At 40.4% G+C, this 23,680-nt stretch overlaps 1 protein-coding gene across 1 annotated transcript in view; it reads right to left on the bottom strand.

The window, feature by feature from the left end:
- Positions 1–3,217: 3,217 nt before the first annotated feature.
- The window catches only part of polr1a (RNA polymerase I subunit A), a 100,618-nt gene continuing 80,155 nt past the window's right edge, over positions 3,218–23,680 (bottom strand). The window contains 4 exon segments of the mRNA XM_034222800.1: positions 3,218–3,614; positions 4,488–4,652; positions 14,291–14,408; positions 20,719–20,919. Coding sequence (XP_034078691.1) covers positions 3,514–3,614; positions 4,488–4,652; positions 14,291–14,408; positions 20,719–20,919 — 585 coding nt within the window. The 3' untranslated portion in view covers positions 3,218–3,513.

Genomic DNA, 23,680 nt, shown 5'->3' with positions numbered 1-23,680 from the left:
CTCCACTTCCGCCCTTTCGTAGAGTCCCCTGCAGCAGCCGCATGATCACATTACCACTATTCACTAACGTTTTTTAAATTATTGACAAAGACACACTTAACATTCTGGACAATAAACATAACTGCAAAGAAAATAACAAGACACATTGTTTTAAACATATTTTCATTTTTTTAATTAAATACAAGAGAAAGGTTTTAGGCACCAAGTAAGGGCACAAGTGTGAAAATCCGTGTATCTACCCAATTGTTTTTCTTTATTAGACACGTAAACGGAAGAGCGTCTGAGAGGCGTTTTTGCTTTTTATCTTACTAACTGGTCAAATGGTCCTTGGAACGAGGGGCGGGGCGAAATTCTCGGAAGTGATTTCAAAACAAAAGCACTCGTTTGCTAAAATCACACTTTGAATCAGTACAGTATCCTGCTGAAGGACCGGTGATTATTATAAACAAGGGGAATTTAGCGATCACAACGAAAACAGCCAAGACACATATTGAGCCCAGAAAATGAATGATATTAAGGGCTGTAAATATAATAGGCCTATGTCTAAAATGGACAACATTGTTAGGAGATTTAAACTATAGCTACAGCGGTTCTGCACTGCGGTCACCTCAGCCGTCTCTCGAGTTTGTTTTTTCAATTCAAATGCTTTTCATTTTTTGTCCTGCTATATTTGATGATCGATAGCGATACAAATACTTGTTATCATAAGTTCTTAATAAAACTGACAGTTGTCGGTACTAGTTTGACTGCTACCAGAAATAAAATGAAGTACTTTTACGGTGTATTTAGTGAATAATCCTCTGCCAGAGTCATAGTGCATGTTTTCTGCTATCTTTGATGAATGATAAAAAGACAATTTTACCATTAGTTCTTAATGATATTGATACTGCTTGACTCAGTAGTCTTACACCTACTACCACAATACAATGAAGTACTTCTAGTGTGTTATTTAAAAAAAAAAATCCTCTGTCAATGTCCTTTCCTCAGAACAAAATCAAGCCACTTCTGTTAAGTTTGATGAGGGAAAAAATGATTTTTGCCATTAGTTCTTTGTGAGTTTGACACTGTTAAAAATACTCAGTCCAACAATATCAGTCTCACGATGAAAGGTTTTTTAACGCTTATTCAAAATAGAAGAGAAACATGCATTCTTGTTCTCAGGAGGGAACATTGACAGAGGATTACTCAAAAAGTACACAGTAAGTACTTCATTTTATTTCTGGTAGAAGTCAAACTAGAACCGAGTCCAAGAGTGTCAGTTTCCTTAAGAACTTGTGGTAACAAATATTTGTATCACTCATTGAATATAGCAGGAACAATGAAGAGTAGCTGATTTGAAAAAACAAACTTGAGAGGCGGCTGAGTGACCGCAGTGCAGAACCGCTGTATAGTTTAAATCTCCTAACAATGTTGTCCATTTTAGACAGAGGCTTATTATATTTACAGCAATTCCAAAATGGTGGAAGTCAGCGTATGTCCTGCCTTTGCTAAAAGGAGGGGAGGCCACCTTATTAAATAACTATAGGCCAATCTCTAAGTTGTCAGTTCTGGCCAAGGTTCTTGAACGCTTAGTGAGTGAACAGGTAAAGGTGTTTTTATGTACAAATGACATCCTGTCTAAACATCAGTCAGGCTTCAGAAAGCAACACAGCACCATCACTGCCACAATGAAAGTGGTGAATGATGTGGCGAGTATTTTAGATAATAAGCAGAGTTGTGCAGCTCTATTTATTGACCTGTCCAAAGCGTTTGATACCGTCGATCATCACATCTTAAAGCAGAGGCTACTCAGTATTGGCATGTCCAGCCATGCAGTGGGTTGGTTTGTGAACTACCTCTCTGAAAGGTCCCAATGTGTTCACTTTGATGGGCTGTCTTCTGAGTGGTTAAACATTGCTAATGGTGTTCCCCAAGGTTCTGTTTTAGGTCCACTTTTATTCTCCATATATATCAACAGTTTAAGTGAAAATGCGGATGATACCATGATGTACTGTGCAGGTCCCTCCATTAAGGAGGCTGGTGTTAAATTACAGACTGTTTTTAACATTATTCAGACTCAGCTCTCTGAACTAAAGCTTCTTTTAAATGTTGAGAAAACCAAGTTAATGCTCTTTTCTAAAGCTAAAAAGACACCAGAGCCTGTTTTAGATATTGTAACTACGCAAGGAATAAAACTTGAAGTGGTTACCTGTTACAAATACCTTGGTATCTGGCTTGATGATTGTCTCACTTTTAAACTTCATGTCAATAATCTGCTTAAAAAGCTGAGGGTTAGGCTAGGTTTCTTCTACAGGAACAAGTCCTGTTTCTCGCTTGAGGCCAGGAAAAGGCTAGTCACTGTGACCTTTTTACCTGTGCTGGACTATGGTGATCTGATCTATATGAATGCACCTGCCCATTGCCTGATCAAGTTAGATGCTGCGTATCACAGTGCACTGAGATTTGTGACAAACTGTAAAGCATTAACCCATCACTGTACCCTGTATGCAAGGGCTGGTTTGCTTTCACTAACTGTACGGAGGCTCAGTCACTGGTACATTTTTATATACAAAGCCATGTTAGAAACTTCCATCTTATATCTGCTCCCTGATCTCACGGAAAATTGTAAGTGGCTACTGCCTGAGATCGAATGCTGTGGTTTTATTAAATGTGCCAACTGCTAGGACTGTCTTAGGGAAGACAGCTTTTAGATGCGCAGCTCCTCTGTCTTGGAATAGTCTGCAAATTAAATGGAAACTGAACAATCTGGTGCCACTAAATGTTTTTAAAGCTCGGTTGGATGCTAGTCAATCGGAAGCTATAGGTACCTGTTCATGTGGATAATTATGTAAATGATGCTGTATGATGTCCTTTTGTTGTTCTATTTATGTTTTTATGTTTCATGTGGAACTACTTGAGCAGGTCTCCCTTGAAAAAGAGATCAATGATCTCAATGGGATTTATCTGTATAAATAAAGGTTTGAAATGACAGCCCTTAATAACATCCATTTTCTGGGCTCAATATGTGTCTTGGCCATTTTCATTGTGATCGCTAAATTCCCCTTGTTTATAATAATCACCGGTCCTTCAGCAGGATACTGTAGTGATTCAAAGTGTGATTTTAGCAAACGAGTGCTTTTGTTTTGAAATCACTTCCGTGAGTTTCGCCCCGCCCCTCGCTCCAAGGACCATTTCACCATTTAGTAAGGTAAAAAGCAAAAAGGCCTCTCAGACGGTCTTCCGTTTACGTGTTTAATAAAGAAAAACAATTGGACGGTCGATACACAGATTATATTCGATCAGAAAAACCTATGTTCTCTCTGAATAAAAAAAAAACGTATTGCAATACATAATACACAATTAAAGAACATTTGGCACCTAATATTGCCACATACTGTACACAACATGAATAAGTAATGGAGATACAAATTGTCATTATTATGCATTTGTCAAAAGTGTTTAATAGAAGTGATGGGATCAGTCAAAGTGAAGGGTCCTTTATTTGTACATCAATCCAATCCCCCCCTCCCACTCTCACTGCATAGGTTGTTTGAGATCAAACAGTCCGGTTCCACCTTTGACTACCTTCCCCGCCACCAGACAGGCAGAGGGTGACACCAGCTCATCATGTGACCCTGAAAGAGGAAAAACAGCCATGAGATAAAAAATAACTTAGATAAGGTGTTAGGGAATAATTTGCTTAGGTATTCAACCTTCGACATAGTTCATCGTTTTCTCTCTTTATTGTCACTTTTCCCATGGCATAGTTCTACGGCCTTAGGGTATTGCTGCTATCTCTCTTAAGGAGGAGCAGCTTGGGCGCATTGTTGTTGCCAGTCTATGACAGAGCACAAGCCGCCATGAGGTAGTTTACTGTTCAGGGACGAAGGTTCCCTGGCGCACATTCTTTTCTATGGACGAGAGCTCTAGTTAGATTCAGGGTCCATATTTGTTTAGTCTCACTGATAAAGAATGTTGATTATTACACTCCAAACTAGTTAAAAGATCGAACTACAGAAGAGTTCTTCAGAATTGGTTTGGCAACCGCTGTGTCAAATCGTGACACACCACCTGTCCTGTCAATTCTCCGGCCGTAACTCCAAATAAACCACCAGTGTTTGCCATCAAAGCTCCAGCTCTCCTCGTGCCTCTCTGAGTCCTGTTTCCAATTGCTTCAGAAGTCTCAGCTTTAATCGGATATATTGTATGTGCAGTTTCGATAAGTAATAAGGGTATCTTTATTTTGAATTCTGTGCTAAAGTGCGTTAGCATTTTTAAAAAAAATGAATAAAACCGCACGTCCCTGCGGTGTGAATATCGCGCATGCGCATATCGCGGTTATCGCCATGACACGGTATATCGTTCAGCCCTACTAGCTAGTTAGTAAAGCGACATTCGTAGTGCATTTTGCCAATTGAGACACACTCATGCACTCAAAACAGCAAATGTTAGTACCAAAGTACCCGGCATATGAATAGAAATTACTATTTGTATCAGCCGTTCCTCACCCAGCATGGTAGCCTGTTTGAGGAATTTGAAGCTGGTCTCGAAAGTCATCTGCTGCAGAGGGGAGGAGTTGGAGCGGATGGCGTGCCGGTTTAACGGCTTGTATATTCCTTCAAAACACATGTAATCTGCCACCAGTGACAGATGTCGGGGGTCCACCTCGATACCTGGAGACAGACAGAGAAACACAAAACAGACTAAATGTGAGTGCTCCTGACAATAATAAGATCTGCTATCTGCCGTACGGAAGCCCAGAGGGGACTTTGTTAACAGACTATTTTACTTGAAAATAATAATAATCCATGGTATTTTTGCTCCCTTGGTCTGGATATGAGTGAGCGCACTAATCCACTGAGCCACTGAGCCAACATCCGCCCCAAGTAAAGAAATGTAATTCAATATTAGCATTCTAATTTCCAACATGGGTTATTTCAGGAAAATGTGAGGAAATAAAGAGAAAAGATTCCGATTTGCATTTCATTACCACATAAATATGAAAATGGAAAAGCTGTTTAAATATATATCTTTACAATATTTAAACAGTAAATCAAATTTGAAAATGATAATAGAGAGGCAAAGTCCCGCCCTTCTACTTCCGCTCCATGGGACCTTATTTCAGAAAAATTATGTATTGAAGTCAATGGGGAGAGAAAACGTATCTTTCGATCCCCGAATTGTGCCATGAATTACACATATGATGTTTGTCAATCTTAAAAAATAATTTCCATGTAAAAAAAGTCAGAGTTTGTCATAAAACTGTTGAAATATAAGACTATGAAAAATATGCAACTAGAAAGACTACAAATCCCAGAGTCGCGTAAGTGATGTCATAATTGTTTTCCTCCACTAAATATAAGATAGCTAAGATAACTTTAACAAGATGCCTGTGTGCTTTGTACCAGGAGTGGCTGGCTGGATCAAGTTAGCTACCTAGCTAGTAGCAAGCACGTTAGTTAGCATTACAACCGGCTTAGCCTTGTTATTTTTATTAGCCTTAACATGAAGTAACATTATTGTAACCCAAAATGTTAAACAGTAAGAGTAGTAGTCATATGTCGTGAACCCTTTGAAGAGTACTGTCACACAGTAACAACAGCAGAGGTACTCATTAAACTGAGCGCCCTCCAACCTAACAAGGCCACTGGCCACGACAATATCCTCTCCAAATTCCTCAGAGACACAGCAACCGCCATCTCACCAGTCATAGCTCACATAATTAACCTCTCCATAAAACAGGGAAAAGTACCCAAAGACTTCAAAATTGCAACAGTAGCCCCCCTACACAAAAAGGGCAGCAAATTGGACCAAGGCAACTACCGCCCTGTTTCTATACTTACCTCCATCTCGAAAGTCATGGAAAAAATAGTATATGAACAGGTCGAAAAGTACCTCGCGGAAAAGAAACTAATCTATGAATTTCAATCTGGCTTTAGAACATCCCACTCCACTGACACATGCCTTCTTTATTTGAGCGACCACATCAAACAAGAGGTGGACGAGGGCAAGTACTGCGGCATGGTGATGCTGGACCTACAAAAGGCTTTCGACACTGTCAATCACCCCATTCTGATTGACAAGCTAAAAGCAATTGGTTTTGATAAACTATCGGTGAGCTGGATGCAATCCTACCTGGAGGGGAGAGAACAGATGGTGGAGGTAAACGGTACTCTGTCCCCCCCCCTCCCAGTTTGCTGTGGTGTTCCACAAGGAAGCATATTAGGTCCGTTACTGTTCCTAATTTATGCAAATGACATGTCATCAGCATGTGACTGCAACTTGTTCCTGTTCGCGGACGACTCAGCCCTGCTGGTCTCTGACAGGAACAGGTTGCAGGTTGAAAAAAACCCTCAGCTCCGAGCTCGGCAGAATCTGCACCTGGCTCGCCGATAATAAATTATCATTACACCTGGGTAAAACAGAGTCCATTCTCTTCGGTTCGAAACATAATCTCAGCAAATCCGACGACTTCTCAGTTGCAGTGGGCGACATTATTGTCACAAGTAAGAAGGAAATTACATACCTAGGATCTATTCTTGAGGCAAACCTCTCCTGTGACAAAATGGCATCCAATGTAATAAAAAAAGTCAATCAAAGAACTAGATTCCTATGCCGGATCTCCTCTCTGGTAAACAAAAACACCCTGAAAACTCTGGCAGGAGCACTCATTCAAGGGTACTATGACTATGCTTGCACGTCATGGTACCATAGCACCTCCAAGGCGCTAAAAATAAAACTTCAAACATCGCAAAATAAACTGGTCAGACCACTGCTTGACCTTTCATCTAGAACCCACCTCACCTCTGCCCACTTTGACAACCTAGGATGGCTTAGAGTAGACGACAGAGTACAGCTACTTGCAATGGGCCTGGTCTACAAGATCCACTACACCTCTATGGTACCCATGTACATGTCAAAATTCTTCCCAAAGGTCAAGGAATACCATGATCATAACACCAGAGGGAGCTCCACAAATCATGTGAAACCCAGATTTGGCACAAAAAAGGGGGAATACACGTTTCGCAATTATGCCACATCAAGGTGGAACGCTCTTCCCACAACTGTAAAGGAAAGTAAAACTATACTTACCTTCAAAACCTCTCTTAAAGAGCACCTTCGGGGGAGAGCATTGCAAAACTGGCCCCGGTAATGGTACAAATCTCAACCTGTCGTACAATGGACAGCTTCCCCCCCCCCCATCTATGTATATACTCGCATTTTAGACTCTGTTACTAACTGTATATCTGTAGACTTGGTATGTCTTAAATGTCCGGTTAGGATGTATTAGAACGAAATCTAAAATGAAAATTGTAAATAAGTAATCTGTATGTAAAAAACCACCTGTATGTAAATTGTAAATAAGCCATCTGTATGTCAAATATGTCTTATATGTCTTAAATGATATGATGAATTGGAAATGGGGGACCCTGATGTAAACAAGACGAAAGTCTTTCTCTGGTCTGCATCCCCTTAACAATTGTATGTTTTGAGCTGTACTGTACTGTACCCAATATACAAGCTGTTAATAAACTTTTCAATCAATCAATCAAAACACCGGTGTGATCATTCTATAATACACCTTTAAGCCCGGATGCCCCCGGGGGAGACACGCTAACGCTACATTAGCATCGGCGATCTTTTTAAATTATTACTTCATGCTATCTGCACAAATGGTTAACATTGAACATTAAAAAGATCAGGCAGTTCAGGGAGAATCGAAGGCAGGCAGGCAGGCAGCTTTGCATGACATTCTTCTGGACGTGTTTCATTGCGGTGATAGTGAGTCAATAGATAGATAGTCAATCCCTTGTTTGACAAGACAGTAGTGACGGCCATCTTGGTGACGTGTGTTGTTGTGCGAGACCAGAGATGTAGTTCATTGAGCGGTTTCACACAAAAAAAGTCTTACTTCACAGTTTTACGGCAAAACATTTTTTTTTTTACTTTTAAAATTATCTTTTAAATTGACAAACATCATGTGTAATTCGTGGCACAATTCAAACGGGATTGAAAGATAACGTTTCTCTCGCCATTGACTTCAATACATCATTTTTCCGAAATAAGGTCCCATGGAGGTCCACCGGAAAGGGAGGGACTTCGCCTCTCTATGCAATATAAGCAATGTATCTTATTTTTCCTTTGAGCAAGCATTATTTTATTTGTACACCATTTGTGTAAACATTAAACATTTGACTTTAATATTGCTTGCATAAATGAGATATAAGGTTACACAGTTTAGATTGTATCTTCAAATGTGAATTATAATATTATTTACTGAACAGTCGATACGTTTTTATAAAAATACAAATTCCATTGTTGCATTTGAACTTCTACTAAACATATATGTGGAACATTATAACCAGGGGTGCACATAACTTTTTTGCCCTGGTTCTCAAAGGAGCATCTGGAGATGTTGCTTGGTGCTCATCCTTAAAATGAAATAAACCGTAACTTTTGAGGGGGTCTTGACTTTATTTGCCAGACACACGGCACTGAACACACATGCAGAGGTGAACACAGAACACACATGCAGAGGTGAACACAAGACAACATTAGCACGACCAGTAATCCTATAAGCTGTCATCACTACCCTCCTGACTGTTCTCCTCTCTGTCAGACATGGTAGCTGATGATGTAGGCCTACTTCTTCCTCTCTGGTTGAGTCTGTGATTAGATGCTTGCATCCACAAGTCAACAGCTGGGTTTGGGTCGAAAGTCTCTGTTGTCATCTTAGACAAGTGGATGTAATCAAATAAGTATGTGAACATAACCAATAACCTACCATAGCCAATAACAAATGAATGTAACTTATTTTATTTGTGTTGTTCATATCTTATTTTACCTTAAAGAGCTTACGAAATGAAGGACAACACTATTCTTATTAGGATAATAAATACTATTATTAATGGGAAATCATTTGTCATTGATGACAATATGCCCGCTGTATTTATAAATCGTGATTTATTACAACTTTCCATGCTCGCTTCCGATGTTACACGACCGCTCCGGACCAAACGGCTTTCGCCGGTTAGTTACGTCACGCACGTCACGAGTAGAACCCTTTTTGAATAATACACTTACTATATGGCTGATGTCGGACTCTGGCTCGGATATTTCGACAGAATCGAGTGACAGTGAGTCGTCAATAGACTCGGTGCACTTTCAAGAAGAGGAGGATTTTATTGAAGAAGATGCCGGTGTGGAGTCTAACGTGGTGGAACCATACCAGTTTGAGCCACAGTATTCAAGTAGCGGTAGAGATACAGACGGGAGCGAAAATGGGGACGATGATCCTGGATTTGGCGGAGATCCGGTGCGGCAACAAAACACAGACTGGTAGGCTATATACATTTGACTTTAATTCATAGAGAATTACTAGTCGTAAATATAATATGCCCACGGCTGTGATTGACAACCTGGACAGCCAGTCAGAAGCTAGAATGCCAACCTAGAGAGCCAATCAGAACCTAGAACGGGCTGCAGGGCTGGCCAGACTATTATATTGTGCATAAAGTTAGATGCATTAGAATGCTAAACTTTTTCATGACGGTTTTGGGTGGACCTCTGACGCGGGCCTCGCTCTCTCCCGGCCCAGCCCCTTCAGTTAATGTATTAGCCTACTTTCAAAAACATAAGATTGACAACCAATCAATAGCTCCGTAGTCTGTATTCTATCTATATGGCGCTGGTCTGTAGGCCTATGCAATACAGTGTCAATGTAACTGATTACTGTGAAGAACGTGAATACACGGAGGTTCTTCCCACGGCACCCGAAGCCCCGTTTTCATCATTTTCCCCCGCGAAATGTCTGGGCAGCTGGTCACGAGACAAGTCAGAAACTTTTTTTTTACATGTCATTTTGAGTCAGGCTTTATGCTTGTAAACATTGAACAACAAGTAGCGCAACTTACCTTCGCTCTCTCCCTTTTGGAGAATGCATTTCGCCGTCTCTTTAGTGGAGGACTCTGCATCGGGGGACATGTAGGAATCGGCGTGGTGGCTTGTGCTGGCATTTGGGGTCTTGGCAGTATTGTTGGAACAGCATCTTTGTTCAGTTTGAATTTTTTTTTTAATCCAATTTCCTTAGCGAGCATTGTGGACTGGTCGAAACACGATCTTTCAAAGTGCTGCCCACAAATTGTAGGTTTCATCGACCCCGGGTTACCTGGTTATATGATGAATTGGAAATGGGGGACCCTGATGTAAACAAGACGAAAGTCTTTCTCTGGTCTGCATCCCCTTAACAATTGTATGTTTTGAGCTGTACTGTACTGTACCCAATATACAAGCTGTTAATAAACTTTTCAATCAATCAATCAAGTCCAGCAAAGTCCGCCCTCGTACGACGCACTTGTTTGGTCCATATACGCGACATTTGACAATTTTTTGGCCACAAAAACATCCCATAGCCAGATTTGGAGACGGCCCCACATCCCCATACCACACATCGCTTGCGGATTCTTCGCGTTTTGTTGTTGTGCATCCTTTGTTTTAATATTTGCCGCTTCAAGGCATTTAAACAATGGTGACTCAGCTGTGTTCTACTCATGACGTCACCGCCGGAAATGACCGAAGTTGTTGTTTCCAGAGCGACGAACGATTGTTACTAACTGACAACATTTGTATGCTGTTATAATCGTGATTTATTAAAAAATACATCAATAATGAAAAAATCATATGGCACATTTCACAATACAAATGTAACCTCTATCATATACCAAGCCCACTAACAGGTGCTAATAGCATTTCGTAAGCTCTTTAACATTTATTTATTTATGCATTTTTTTTTATCTCTCCAGTTTTAAAGGATATTTTTGGTTACTGTCCTATAGTATACATTGGAATGATTTCAAACCTATATATAAAGGAGTGCCTTGGAAATATGTGTTTACATAAATTGTGACCAAACCGTTTGAACTTAGACTAAAGTTAACTGTGAGGGATTAATTTTGTCTTTACTCCTAAGTGTCAAAGAATAATTCTCCTTACTCCTAAGATATTTGACCTTTCGGTCTGTTGACGTTTTACGACGAAGCCGAAGTCTGTTATCTGTCTTAAGGAATGGGAACTGTCAGCTATTGCTGACATTATGAGTTTTATGACTGGTCAACTCTCGGTCACAAGAGCCATAGAGTCAGATAAAGTGATTCAGTGCCCCCCAGGTGTTCACAGATGCTTTCCCCAATATGGGGGTTGATTCTGAGTGACGCTAATTAAAGGTCTGCCAAGAGGAGAAGGGAGGCAGAATTGACATGGCAACCCACCGGTGCAGTCAGAACTTTCTGCTGCTGTGATTTGTGATATGAATTCTCCGGCCAATGCTTGTAATAAACTGCCAGTGTTTGACATCAGAACTCCTGCTCGTCCCGTGTCTCTCTGAGTCCTGACTCTCCATTGCTACAGAAGTTTCCCTTACATTAACTATCTAAACAGTCAGAGTTATTTACCTCACTGAGCTGTAGTTATCAGCCTCTGAGTCTGACTGGAGAGGACTCTCCCTCCACATTATTGTAGAAAAATCTTCTTCTTATATCCGTTAGAGCAGCTAGCACCAGATGCTAATAGCAACAGCGCCGGAACCGGTGCACCCTCCCTCTCTCCCTCGCACTTTGGCTGTGAGCTGCGGGTGCCAGATAAGCCAACATTCCCCATTTTCATCACTTACAGCGCCCATCGTACAGGGCAAATTAAACGTGTAACCGGGGTGAAAAGGGTGTTACATTTACTTAATTATGAATGTTGTTACATCAAGGCAGAAAATTAGGATGAGCCCCAACGGTCAAAACATTTTTTTTCCCTCCCAGAGCTGCCAGCGCAGCGCCTCCACAGATCTGGCGCCCAAGGCGAACATCTATAACGCCAGTGCTACGGGCCAGCCCTGAGTTCATATGCAACTCGCATATATCTTTCTCTCTCTCTCTCTCTTCTCCCTTCTCTCTTTTCTCTTCTCCCTTTTCTCTTCTCCCTCTCTCTCTCTCTCAATTTTGGAACGCAAATGCGCCTTTTTTCAAATGACCCGGTGCTCTTTTTTTGGCGGAGGTGCGCATGCGCACCTGCGCACCAGTTATGTGCAGCCCTGATTATAACCGTCTTTTAAAGTGTTACATTTACAAATTGATTTTAATTAAAGGGGACATATCATGCTATATTTGAAACGTATATTGTAGGGCCATACCTATATAAAGTATATAAATATAGTTTTTTTTTCAAAATACCAAACAGATCCTGCATTTTAGCCATGCCTCATTTCGCTCTATTGGCTCTTTGCAGCCCTGTTTTTGCAGGGGGCTGATTCTGTGAGCTGCAGCTGACCACGCCCCCCCTGCAGGAGAGGGGAGCGTGCTTTGAGATCAGCTGCTGGGCTGTCAGAAGAGGGGGAGAAAAAGAGTTCTCTGTCCTCCGTGTTTTATTCTTATAGAAGTAAGAAGAGAAGTAATGGGGCAGAAACCCTCATTTTTACGCAGCGGTCCAGACATAGACATCAAACGGCAACACATATTCAGTTGCCAGTTACTTTGGCATTAGGGCAGGGATATCTAGATACTTTCCAAGGTTTGACATAATGAATTGTGCTACTTTCAAAGCAAGCAACGATGTTTTCAAATCTGTAATCAAAAAGCTCCTCAAAAACGCTATCGAAGCAGTTCCTGCCGTTGCTACGTTAGTTCAAACAGTAACAACGGACTATTTTTCTTAGCGGATGCATGTCAATTTAAATCAATACATACAACTATTTTTTAACTAAATAAAATCATTTTCTAAATCCATAAAAGCATTTCAATTAATATTGGGAGTCATATTGTTACTTTGTTGAGAATGTGGCCATGTAATAAGTGGGATAATGTGCAGCGACTTGGTCATTATAAATAACACCTTCATGCCGATCTAGATCCCTCCGCTTCGCGTCAGGCTTCTGATCAGCCTGTCGGTGTTCTTTTCCCCATAATGACCGCGTCGCTGCACATTATCCCTTACATATGATTATATAGAGTCATTATTCATTTGTTTTAAAGCAGGAGGTGCAAACGCTTGCCTCGGGGAGGGAGAAAAAGAGCCACAGCGGAGAATAAACAGAAGGGCAACCATGGCAACCATGCAAGGGAAGTCTTCTTCGCTGCTTTTGTGGCAGACTACAGCGTCACTTATGGCGCGTTTCCACTGCAGCGGGTAGCTCGCTTTAAGCGTGCCGAGCCGTGCGGGGCCCGTTTTTGGTTGCGTTTCCACTTGGCCTAGTTTTGGCCCGGGGCTACTTTTTCACCTTTTTTCTGGCCCGACTAAATCGTGGTTCTAGGGCCAGGAACAACCAGGCTGAGTCGGGCTGAGTATGCTAAACTAGAGAGAGAATCGCTGGCAAGGGGGCTACAACTACAACAAGATGAACATATTTTACCGTGAATTAATTATAATACACGTTTCAAAATGATGCCGAAGTAACAACATACTGATACCGGTTAGTAAAAACCATGAATTAATGCTTTGACAAGTCTGCAGACAGTCGGCAGACGAAAAAACCCTTTTAAAATGCGTGTTTTCTAAATGGAGCTTGGCTAAGCTAACGTTATATATGCTCCGACCGTCCACACTCACAACAACGGCCTATACAGACATAAATAAACCAGCGACTGTATTCGCCATGACACAGGCAGTCTGTGGTTTGTACTTGTTTAACTTTTGTCTAGTTTCTGAACAGATATGAGGAGCTCTGAGTGCTAAGAGCTAATGGCTGTGTTGTTTTTTGGGGCGCTCATTGAAGATGACGTCACGGCTCCGCCTACACTGCGTTACTATAGTAACTGCCCCAGTTCCTAAACTGTAATGGAAGCGCAGCATTAAAGTGAGCCGGGCCTAATAAGGCCTAACCAAACCGAGCGAGGCCTACAGTGGAAACGCGCCATTACAGGCCTGGCATATGTACTACAGTGTCTCCAGCGCTTTCCAGCGGCAATGGCCGGCCATGGCCCAACCTCTCTTTCCCCTGATAGGTGGAGAATTGACCACTAAGCGGAGCACCACTTTTGTGAAGTAGAAAATAATTCAAATCTGGATCTGTATCAGATCCGTTGCAGCCCCGTTTTTAGAGATTTGGGTATAGAGGAAAAGAGAGAGGGTTGTATTTTCTGACACTTGGTGAGTTCCCTGACACACCGGGGACACATATTCATGTATAAAAGACGTACAAGAGTGCATTTTGCATGATAGGTCCCCTTTAAGTTTACTATAGGCAGGTATACTGTGTGTGTGTGTGCGTGCATGTGTGTGCATGTATTTGCGTATGCGTTTGTGTGTGTGCGTATTTGCGTGTGTGTACCATAGACAGCAAAGACGTCTTTGATCTCCTTCTCTATGACCTTCAGAGCCACTTCGATCCCGTAGGTCTGAGCCATGGCGTGGACCTGATTGGAGTAGAGTCTGTTGATGTCCAAGATCTGGAGAGAGAAATATAAAATAAATTGGGATTATAACAAAAGTATGATTTAAAAAAATATGTGCTATGTCGTAACACTTGTAATAATATTTATTGAGCTGGTAACCCAACCCTTACAGTCTTTAATTAGTAAGTCACTGCATTTGTGTTATTATCCAAATGAACAAATATCTCTGTTTTGTGAACTACCAAGATATACATGATTCACATCATGACTCAACAGAATTGTTTCCCCCAATTTTCTCAATATTATTTAAATAGATTTCTCTCCAGTTTAAGTAAAAGCTCTCTCTCTGATTTAAGAATAGGTGAACACTAATGTTTTGCCAGCATAATGTTTGTTATTTGTTCATCTTTGTAAGACAGGTGTTTTTTGATCTCTCCATGCACTCCCATCACAAGGTACATATTTTTGGATGTTAGCAAAGCTTCTAGTATTTTTTAGAACATCGGGTAGTGGAGCAGTACTTATTAGATCAGTACTGAAACAGATAAATGATCCTGACAAATAAAAAAAATGTGTTTTCTTGACAAAACTTCTCTATCTTTAACCTATCTATTCTACATGTGCAAAAGGGAACATCTGGAAAAAATGTATTTACTAAATTAAAAGATCTTTAGAAAAGAGACATTAAATGTATATCTTGTTTGGAATTATGATTAGTTCAAACCTGGTTAGAGATGTGTTGAATTTAAATGAATTTTATTACAGATCACCAACCTAACTGTAGATCTATAATACTCTCTTCAAATTAACATTTTAACTGTGTGTGTGCAGTGTGCATCTAGACCGGGTGACGACACTACCTATTGACGCAGCAACCACTGTAAGTTATATTCTTGTTTAAATAGACTTCTCTGTTTCATTGATTCTACTCTGTATAATTGTTCTGTAGTTATTGTAGCTAAAACTGCGCTTTTGAGAGATTTTAAATCTCAGATCTGCTCAACTGAACCTGTTACACAGGTCTCAGTGGGTCACGCCTCTCAACCCTGCATTACAATATAGGCAGGGACACTCTGCTGTCGCCCATCAGCTGTAGAGAGTTAACTAATCAGAGGGGCATGGCCCCACAGCTGTGAGAACTCAGCAATCAGGCGTCCATTTTAGGTAGCTCTTTCCTGGAGCGTCAGACAGACGAAGACTGACAAAGACATTGGAGGCAAAGAGGGAGGCAAAGAGGGAGGCAAAGAGGAGGCAAATCCTACTCTGATTGAGCCAAGTATCGCTGGTGTTTTATTTTATTTAGTTTTTTAGCCCCTCATGCTATAATCATGTGTATTTTCCTCCATTCCTGTTCATGTGTCAGCAGGGGCGGCGGGTGCTGTAGGCTAGGGAAGGCTAAGCCTTCCCAAATATTTGTGTCACTGCATCCTGGTAAAATACAAATATAATGTATAATGTCTGTGTCTTTGACATTAGCGCTGCTAGCCACCTGTGCCCTGTACTACGAAGCCAGTTCAACATACCCTAGATATGTTTGAGTAACAAACAAACTAACAACAACAAACTAACAAACGAGATCTCGCTAAGCGGTCCTACGACGCTGGTTATCAACTCGGTAAATCAAGCCAGGGTTTCTCTCACCAGCTGAGAGCGCGTTCACGGGGGCGGGGTTAGCTACATTTGACCAATCACAAACAGGGACAAGTGTACTGACAGCGCAGCGTCATACTTCATTAATGAAAAGTAAACTAATATTAGACAAATATGAGCTTTAAACATCCATGACTTAAACATATAATCCAGGATACAAGCCACAGAGTTGCACCTGCAAGGAGAATACAGAACAACTGGTTAAAAAATAACTAGGCCTAGTGTTTGAAAGCGTATAGTTTTATGATATCACTGCCCCATCTAAGACACGAGTGGATCTGACTTTAACTACATTTGACTCGAGTGTTTCGTCAACATAATGTGTTGCTTAAAATAATACTTTTGCATACAGTATGTGACACTGTAAGTGTTGCACGGCTGGAGAAGCTGACTCAGATAAGGAAATATATGATATATTATGATATTATATGATCGATGATCTGATTGATGATGTAATATGAATGATAAGTGCGACACGTCGGCGTCTTCTCTGCATACGGCAGTTTAAACTGTATTTCCTTTATCCTGTAATATGACTTGAGAGATTTAAACTCCGCACACTGAGTTGATCTCTTTTCTATAGACGCCGGAGGCGGGCAGCGTCAGGTAAAACAAGTTATTTAGCCTTCCCAAACCTGAGCCTCACGCGCCGCCTATGTGTGTCAGCCATTGAAGAGGAGTGGACCAACAACATTCCACAGGCCACAATCAACAACCTGATCAACTCTATGCGAAGGAGATGTGTTGCACTGCGTGAGGCAAATGGTGGTCACACCAGATACTGACTGGTTTTCGGACCCCCCCAGACCCCCCCAATAAAGCAAAACTGCACGTTTCAGAGTGGCCTTTTATTGTGGCCAGCCTAAGGCACACCTGTGCAATAATCATGCTGTCTAATCAGCATCTTGATATGCCACACCTGTGAGGTGGGATGGATTATCTCGGCAAAGGAGAAGTGCTCACTATCACAGATTCTTTCAGATTTGTGAACAATATTTGAGAGAAATGGTTATTTTGTGTATATAGAAAATGTTTTAGATCTTTGAGTTCATCTCATGAAAAATGGGAGCAAAAACAAAAGTGTTGCATTTATATTTTTGTTCAGTGTATATGATTCTGTTTTCTTCAAGGTTGTGTCTTCATGGTCGAATGCACTTATTAAGCGTCAGATAAATGCAATGTAATGTAATGTAACTGATAAAAACGTAATGGGAGAAATATGAAATATGTGTAGGTACCTGTGACTCCTGTCAGGAAATGTTAAGAGTACAACAAACTTAAAAGCAATTTCAATTGAAATAAACTCCACTTTTTTCCAACTTTGACTTTATGTGGCGAAAATCACAAACTGTTATCTGCAGTCAAAAAAAGCAAATAAAGCCATTTTATGAGATTATTTCATATACCTATAAGCAGAGCCGTATCCAGGATTTCCTAAATACCGAGGTCCAAACATGTTAGGGGGGTTCGGGGGATACCCCCCGAGGTTTTTGGGATTTTCATGATCTAGTTAGGTGCTTTTTAAGTCCTGTGGGGGGTCACACATTGGATAATATATTGATTTCAAACCATGTCAGCATAAATTATTTTTGAAATTGTAATACACAAGAATCAGTTGATTGTTACTATTAATGATCTGGACATGCAGAAGAGGCTAACATGATCACAAAACATTGTCAACATTCATTTTCCATGTCTCTCTCCTTTCCATAACCTGCAGCCTCTCTTCCATCTTATTAAAGGTCCCATGTCATGGCCATTTCCACTGATCATAATTCCATTGTTGAGGTCTACTAGAATAGATTTATATTGTGCAATTTTCCAAACTCACATTGGTTTCTCATACAGCATCTCTGTAATCTACGTGTATTCACTGAATTTCACTCTCTGCCTTTAACGGCTCGTTGTAGCTCCAATAGCTCCAGCCCCCACCCTCCCTGTGAGCACAGTGTGCTCTGATTGGTCGGGACGTTGTGAATCTCGCTAAGCTCCGTGGAGGTGTTGTTTCCTTGTTTAGCGATACACAGCGAAACTCATCCTGAGCACACACAAAGTCACAGTCGAAGTAAAAACAATAAGTGTGGCTTGATATTGAGTAAGAAAAAGGTTGATAAACGCTGTGAGAATGGGTCTGCAGAGAGAATGGGTCTGCAGAGAGAATGGGTCTGCAGAGAGAATGGGTCTGCAGAGAGAATGGGTCTGCAGAGAGAATTTCGCCGCGATCCCAACTGTCTGTTATCAGCCTGCAGCCAGGGAGGAGAAATCAGCAGAGCTGCTTGCACTGAGTGTGTGTGTGAGGAAGTCCGTGGATTGGTCAATTTGGACCAATCAGCGGGGGCTTAACGTAACGGCTCCGCGGATGTAACGTAACGGCTCCACGGATTGGTCCATTTCGTTCCGGGTACGGTTGACATCATGCGTACCCGGAATAATCAAATGGACAGTGACGTATCTCCAACGAGCGTTTTGGGGAAGTATTTTCTGTTTTAGAGTTTTACTCGCTACATGGTGTACTTTGAGGGTTTTGACTCTGCAGACCGTTTACATGCATAAAAACCTTCATAACACACAAGGGGACAGGTACTAACCAGAAAAGCATGACATGGGACCTTTAAGTCTCTCTGTCTTCTTCCTGTTCATTACTCTCTCCTCCTCACTTGTCGCTCCTGCCAGTGAATTAAAAGCAATTCAGCAATTTAGTTAATTCACTTGTTTGTTTGCATTATTTTTGTCATTTAAATCTGTTTAGTTTGATTCTCAAAGAGAACAAGATGTAAGCAAATGGTGTCTTATACAATTGTATGTTACTATAACATCATAACTGCAATAGATGTATGTTGTTTTACAATTATGCCTATTGTAAATTAAGACCATTGATATAGATATATATAGATATATATATATATATATATATATATATATATTATTAGGGCTGTCAAACGATTACGATACAATTTTTTTTTATCAGATTAATCACAGCTTAAAAATGTATTAATCATGATTAATCACCATTCGAACTATGTCCAAAATATGCCATTTATTTATGTATATTGTTGTGGGAATGGAAAGATAAATGAAAGAAGGCGGATATATCCATTTAACATACATGTATGTATGTATGTTTATTATAACATTGTTCTGTGTGTCAAAATGAAAGACAGCACCTATCAATCATCAAACCGTGGGGGCTTATTTCATTACGTGTTGATTTCTATCAACGTTGTGATCAGCAGTTTTAGCGCAGTTCTCCAGTGAAGTGGGGGGAGTCTCCCTCCGCAGCCGGTTGGCGTAGTTTTGGCACAATTCCGTTGTACAGACCGACGTTAACAGCAGCCCTGTCTGTGCACACGGAGACCGACTCTGTCGTCCGGTGATCTAACCGCCTTCTGGAAAAGCTTCACAAGTACGTCGGTACGCAAATGCGCTTTGTGACACAAGTGACGGTACGCATTTCAGATTACGCACATAACCTGCGTACCAGTTATGTGCACCCCTGTACTACAGCAAAAGTATTCTCCGTCGGGACTTCCTGCAACAACACCACGGGCCAGATTGGCCAGAAGACATTATCAAAGATGTTCTATTGAGAAGACGATCACTACCTGACAAAAGTTTTCAAAACCGTTTCTAGTCTTCGGTATTTCCAGACAAGTGGCTGCTGAAATCAATCTTACTAACTGCTGTCTGTGCAATTCTCGGCGCGCGTTGGCAGACTTTATTTTGCTTACTTTAACATCATTTTTCATGGTGGGGCCAAGCCATTTCTTGGTATGGCTGTAGCCTACCCCAGTATACCCTGGCGCTGCCACTGGTGGGATGTATGGGGCGGGCCATTCTGCGCATGCGTTAAATGCGTTAAATATTTGAATGCAATTAATTCAAAAAAATTAATTACCGCCGTTAACGCGATAATTTTGACAGCACTAATATATATATATATATATATATATATATATATATATATATATATATATATATATTAATGCTGTCAAAATTATCACGTTAACGGCGGTAACCCAACCCTTACAGTCGGTAATTAATTTTTGAATTAATTGCATTCAAATATTTAACGCATTTAACGCATGTGCAGAATGGCCCGCCCCATACGGTAGATGTGATTTGCCCCCGAGCACCCCTGGGTAAATTACTGTACAGCCAATCACAATGCGTACAATGCGTGACGTCATTGGTAAGAGACGGCACCCGAACACATATGGTACCCCGAACACATATGGTACCGACACCGGTACAAGTCCGGGCTGCGGTGGTTTGTTGATGAATGTCGTCTTCTTCTGTTTGCTTTAATCAAGGCTACGTAGTTATGCAGCGCCCCCATCGTCAGTAAATGGAAGTACTACAAAGAACCCCGTTTAGTGCAATTATTTCACAAGTTTTGTAAACACGGCTCGTAAAAATATTACCGAGGTCCGGACCTCGGTGACCTCAATGGTAGATACGGCCATGCCTACAAGACATTTCAGTAAGATATTGTCTGACGGGCCAATCTCACCCATATCCCATCAAGTTATTCATCAAGTGACTGAATAAGTTAACTCTGTGCTTCGTCATTATTTACACATTAGTGATAAGGGGAATCAACATGGATGAAAGAGCTGCAAAGTGCCAGAAAGAAGTGAACTCAGACTGATCATATAATGTGCTAATGTGTTTTTGCTTTCATGTTACAAAGGAGAAGTGTAAACGTCCTACGTACATCGCTGTGCTTGAACAGCTCGTGCATGTTGATGCCTTCCGTGTTGAAGAGCGTCTCTTTCTCTCCCGTCTTCGTGGTGACTTCACTAAGCAGGCAGCGCGTCAGGCCTTTGGTTTCCATGATGACGGCGTTCTGAGCCAGTGTTGACAGGACTGAAGTGAGGTCAAAGTGCACCTTGCTCACCGGCAGCACCAGGTCCACCTGTGAACGAGGGGCAGAAGGGTTTAAAACAATAACCCTTTAAAGAGCTGTTGATATTTTGACTACACACATGGAGTTACATTACAGATACATTTGGTCCTCAGAAGCAGCATTTACACTGCAGATAGTTCTTCACAACTGTCAAATGACCCTCTAATAAAGAGGTCCTCTCAGCAAATGTACAACTGCATACTCGATAAGGAGATTTGAATGTGTCCTACAAAGCACAGGAAGCTATGTGCTAATGCTGCTTCAGCTGCCTGCCAGTTTGCTTTAAAATCAGCACATCTACTGACATGATCATCTACGCAGGTATAAACAAACAATACATTACGCAATGAATATATATTTTTTTATTAGAGGCCTACTGTAGGTTTTTTTCAACTATCTGTAAATCAATTAACTAAACTCAATACAAGTTAATAACAGCAGAATGATGCTCATTTTTCAGTAAAAATATTGTACAAAATGTCACTGACATGGCTGAATGCAGTTTCAAAAACCTATAAACCACACTACAGGAAAGATGAAACTGCAAAAGGCACAATAGGCCCATTTACTGAACTGAAAGACAGGAAGCCTACTGAATTTATTTTTCTGAACCACACGCGTTTCATGTTAGCTTGAATACAGACAGGAAATGTAACCAAAATCACACAGAACTGTGTGTTAAAGAGAAATAGAAGTACATTCTGAGAAAGACAACACCGTGTCGCAATTTGCACTTCTCTAATCTACATTTTTTTGCAGTTTGAACTGTGGGAACCATAAAGGGTCATAGCCAGGGGTGCACATAACTGGTACGCAGGTACGCATGCGCGGCAAAAATCTGAATTGCGTAACGTCAATTGTGTCACTACGCGCCTTTGGTAACCTCAAAACATCAAAAATAAAACACATATTTCGTTTATTATTATTATTTATTATTATCGTTTTATTATTTATTATTCGTTTTTATTATTCAATTTGATAATATGTAATCAACTTAGGCATCCCTCCCAAAAAAAAAAAAATTAATAAAAATATTAATAACTCATATTCAAATACCTGAATAATTTCGAATATTCGATTAATCATTCCCATCTCTAGTACAGGGTTCTTACACCTTTTCCAAAGTCAAATTCAAGCACTTTTCAAGCATTTTCAAGGTGCATTTTCCATCTTTTCAAGCATCTTACAGCTGTTGTAAATTACATATTTATATACACATACTCAAATGATTATTTCCCTACCTCACATTGAATCAGATGTTCTTTATGCTATAAACAACCAAATGTGTGTTTCGTGATAGCATTCTACACGAGGATGAAAAATTAAAGAAAAGAAAACTAAGTTTAATATTTCAAAATTAGGTATCTGTACGTAGACTGGGCCTCCCATATAACCTGTCTGAGCCAATATAAAACAATCAGCCAAATAACTTTTCAATACATTATTGATTACTATTTTTGAGGTACTTTTAGGTTAGCAGTAAACATAAGTCAGAGGTAAATGGTGTACTTTTCCTCCACTACATGTATTTAATACCTTTAGTTACTTCACAGATGTGGATGAATGATGTGAAATCTAATCAAGTGTTAAATCAGACTTTAGTTCCACCTGGAGTAAATCCACAAGCTACCCTGCAGTATACAAAGTCATTCAAACTAGCTGCACCTTTACCAGCTTTGAGAACACTTTCATGATCAATCATTATAAAACACACCATATATATTATTCTGAAATGGACCAATCTGCACAACGACTACTTTTACTGTCGCTACTTTCACTATATTTTGATGAGAATACTTTTCTACTTTTACTTGAGGAACATTTTGAATGCAGGACTTTTACTGTAACAGAGTATTCCTACACTCTGGTACTTCTACTTTTACTCAAGTACAAGATCTGAGTACTTCTACTTTTACTCAAGTACAAGATCTGAGTACTTGTACTTTTACTCAAGTACAAGATCTGAGTACTTATTCCACCTCTAGTAGCGTATTAGTCTGAATTGTAGCCACAAAATCACGCAGAGCTGCATAGAAATAGCCTCACAATGGTAACAAGTGGAAAATAATATTTACAAATGTGTACAATGATTTGTAGGTAATGCTGACTACTCAAGACACCTGACTTAGACATCTTCAAAGGAAGACTGTGTTCATTCTACAATTACATGGGATTAAAGCAACATGTAGTTTTACTTGTATAATACTTCAATTTTATATAAAAGAGAGTTTGTTTTCATGTTTTCAAATAAACAAAGTATTGGCTTTCAGAATATTAAACTTGTTTCGGCAAATTCAGATGATAAATACAACTTTGAAGCTTCGGCATAATTACAAGCGGAGAACGGACTAATGTAACGTCACAGCAAGAATAACAACAGCCGGTGTTTCTTGTGAGTGTTTCCCCGGTACACAAACGCAAAAATACACACACACACACACTCGCGAGCTTCCCCCAGACCAGTAATACAAACGAAAATGTGTCTTCGGGTCAATGTGACTGATTTCGAGAGAGCAAGTCACATTTGGTTTAGGCACGAAACATACTACCAGTAGAAATACATTGCTTTCAAAATCGCTCTGTTTCGAATCAATAGATTATATTTCGTGACTATAACACGAAATGCCGTGAGTGCTTCATCCTCTGAACACCACAGGATGGCGACTGTAACGCACATAACATAGGTACGCTCCTCTGAAATGATTGTCCCCTGCAATTATTATTATACCTCAATCGAGTTCGCTATTCAGCTTGCTAACGTTAGCTTAAA

The sequence above is a fragment of the Gymnodraco acuticeps genome, unplaced genomic scaffold, assembly GCF_902827175.1.
Source record: "Gymnodraco acuticeps unplaced genomic scaffold, fGymAcu1.1, whole genome shotgun sequence".
Lineage (NCBI taxonomy): Eukaryota > Metazoa > Chordata > Actinopteri > Perciformes > Bathydraconidae > Gymnodraco > Gymnodraco acuticeps.
This window is presented reverse-complemented; position numbering and strand designations above follow the sequence as displayed.